The following is a 2,947-nucleotide window of genomic DNA, read 5'->3' as shown; positions in this document are numbered from 1 at the left end:
GCCACCTTAGGTGTACGTGGCTGGTGCCTTAGCCAGTTGAGCTATAGGCGCCGAGCCGCAAATTAACTTTCTTGGGCTGTTTTAAACAAAATACCATAGACTGAGGGGCTTAAACTCAGTGACAGTCATTTGTCACAGTGCTAGAAGCTGGGCAACCCAAGATCAGAGTATCAGCCTGGTTGAGTTTTTGGTTGGGGCACTCATCCTAACCTTCAGAGAACTGCCCTCGTATTGTGCCCCCATGAGTGAGGAAGCCCTGCTCTCTTTCTCTTATTATAAGGGTATTAATCGCATCAGGAGGGCTCTACCTTTGTGACCTCATCTAAGCCTAATTACCTCTCAAAGGCTCCATCTGCAAATATGACCCTATCAATGGTTAGGGCTTCAACCTCAGAATTTGTAGAGGAGTCCATAGTAAATTGTATTTCTATCCACTAGAGGGAGATGGAAACTGTAGAAGAAACTATCAATAAAAATAAAATATTTGGGCTTGGCGCCTGTAGCACAGTGGTTATGGTGCCAGCCACATACACTGAAGTTGGAGGGTTCCAACCCAGCCCAGGCCAGCTAACCAACAATGACAACTGCAACAAAAAATAGCCAGGCATTGTGGTGGGTGCGTGTAATCCCAGCTACTTGGGAGGCTGATGCAAGAGAATCACTTAAGCCCAAAGGGTTCGAGATTGTTGTGAGCTCTGATGCCAAAGCACTCTACCGAGGACAACATAGTGAGACTCCGTCTCAAATAAATAAATAAATAAAATAGAATCATTCATTAAAAAAATAAATAAATAAAAATAAAATATTTCTGTCCGTTGTAAGGCTTCATTCTCATTTCAGTGGCTACATAAACAAGCGGAGGCAAGAAGAGCAATGAATACTGATATTCCTGAACTTAGTGATTTAAATGAAGAAGAAAAGAACCCAGAATGGTTAAAGGACAAAGGAAAGTAAGTTGTTTCGAGCCTGGTGTAGTGGTTCATGCCTGTAATCCAAGCACTCTGGAAGGCCTAGGCAGGTGGATTGTTTGAGCTTACCAGTTCAAGACCAGCCTGAACAAGAATGAGACCCTGTCTCTAAAAATAGCTGTGGGGGGGGGGGGGCTTGGCACCCATAGCTCAGTGGTTACAACAACGGCCACATATACCGAGGCTGGCAGGTTCGAACCCAGCCAGGGCCAGCTAAACAACAGTGACAATTGCAACAAAAATAGCCAGGTGTTGTGGCAGGTGCCTGTATTCCAAGCTACTTAGGAGGCTGAGGCAAGAGAATCGCTTAAGCCCAGGAGTTGGAGGTTGCTGTGAACTTTGATGTCACAGCACTCTACTGAGGGTGACAAAGAGACACTCTATCTCTGAAAAACAACAATAACAAAGAAAAGGAATAGAGGGAAAGGTGTTCATTTTAGGCAGAGTTGACAGTATGAGCAAATGCTTAAAGACAAATAATATAGGGCGGGGCATGGTGTCTCATTGCCTATACTCATTGTACTCTGGGAGGATTGCTTGATCTGAGGAATTTGAGATCAGTGTGCATAGGGCAAGACCCTGTTTGTACAAAAAACAGAAAATTTTTTTCCAGAAGCTCTGGTGCTTTTTACTTTCCTTTCTAACTTCTAATAAAAGTCCTATCTTACCACTGGAAAAAAAAAAAAGAAAAAGAAAAATTAGCTGAGCTTGCTGATGTGTGCCTGTAGTCTCAGCTACTTAACTGGGTTAAGGGATGCCTAGACAGCAGAAAAAACATTATTTTGGTGTATGTCTATGTGTTTCCAGAAGAGATTAGCACTTGGATCAGTAGACTGAGTAAAGAAGATCACCCTTACTACTGGGGGTGAACATCATCCAGTCTGTTGAAGACTCAAATAGAACAAAAAAGGCAGAGGAAAGGCAAATTCACTCTTGAATCTTGAGCTGGGACATTCATCTTCTGCCCTTGGGCATCAGCATTCCCAGATCCTGGGCCTTCAGATTCAAGATGTATGCCATTGGTTCCTGTAGTTCTCAGGTGTTTGGGGTAGGATTCGAGAACTATATCACTAGTTTTCTTGGGCATCCAGCTTACAAATAGATGGCAGATTGTGGGACTTATCAACCTTCATAATTATGTGAACCAATCGCTCATAGTAAATCTATTTCTGTGTATCTATGTATGTTCTATTGGTTCTTTTTCTCTGGATAATGGTGACAAGTACAAGTGCTTGTACCTATTATGGCCTAATTTGTTGTTTTACTTAGTATTCAGAATACTTTTTCTCCTTCCCTCTGAGTGCTAAATTGTAATGATTGTTGTGCCTTCACTAAGGTACACTGATACTTAGCCTTAGAAACTTTTTTTTTTGGAGACAGAATCCTTCTCTGTGGCTCAGGCTAGAGTGCTGTGACATCATAGCTCATAAAGTGCTAGAATTATAGGTGTGAGCTGTTGGGCCTGGCCTATCTTCAAAATTCTTGAGATACCCAAGAATGTTTTCTACCCTTGCGATTGCCCACAAACAGAGCTATTATCTTCTGTTCTGTTAGACTAAGTATTGCTCCCTACTCGCATTGCTCTTTCTAAGCCTCCCTATTCCCGATTTCTGTCATAACTCTTTTTTTGCCCTTTTGTTTACTTCTCTCTACACTGCTTCTTTCTCAACATTTCTGCCTGTGGGATGAATTCCCACATAAAATCAAATGAAACATGCTCTTTTAATTCCAGAAACTGAGCGAAAAGACTTGTAAGTATGGTGCATTTTTGTCGAGGCCTAAGCGACCTAGGAGAGCATGGCGGGGGGCCTTCAGGCAAGGCTTAACTAGGGGAACCAGATTTTAACATTTGTAAAGTGAGACAATATGGCCAGGGGCGGGGACGGGGCAGGGCAGGGGGGGCTGACAACAATGCAAACTTTGATAGGCAGTTCTCGATAATCACTTCTCAGTAATTATTTGTTATTACTACAGTTTAA

The 2,947-nt window shown here is 42.6% G+C and overlaps 1 protein-coding gene across 2 annotated transcripts in view; it reads left to right on the top strand.

Annotated features, from left to right (window-relative positions):
• Positions 1-2,947, top strand: part of DNAAF4 (dynein axonemal assembly factor 4) — a 52,417-nt gene that overhangs the window by 30,959 nt on the left and 18,511 nt on the right. For both annotated transcript variants that reach the window (XM_003784373.1, XM_003784372.3), the window contains exon 6: positions 841-950. In XM_003784373.1, coding sequence (XP_003784421.1) covers positions 841-950 — 110 coding nt within the window. The remainder of the gene's footprint in view (positions 1-840; positions 951-2,947) is intronic.

The sequence above is a fragment of the Otolemur garnettii genome, unplaced genomic scaffold (assembly GCF_000181295.1).
Source record: "Otolemur garnettii isolate 467f Iridium unplaced genomic scaffold, OtoGar3 scaffold00011, whole genome shotgun sequence".
Lineage (NCBI taxonomy): Eukaryota > Metazoa > Chordata > Mammalia > Primates > Galagidae > Otolemur > Otolemur garnettii.
Note: the sequence above shows the minus strand (reverse complement) of the source record. Positions and strands in the feature narration are given on the sequence as shown.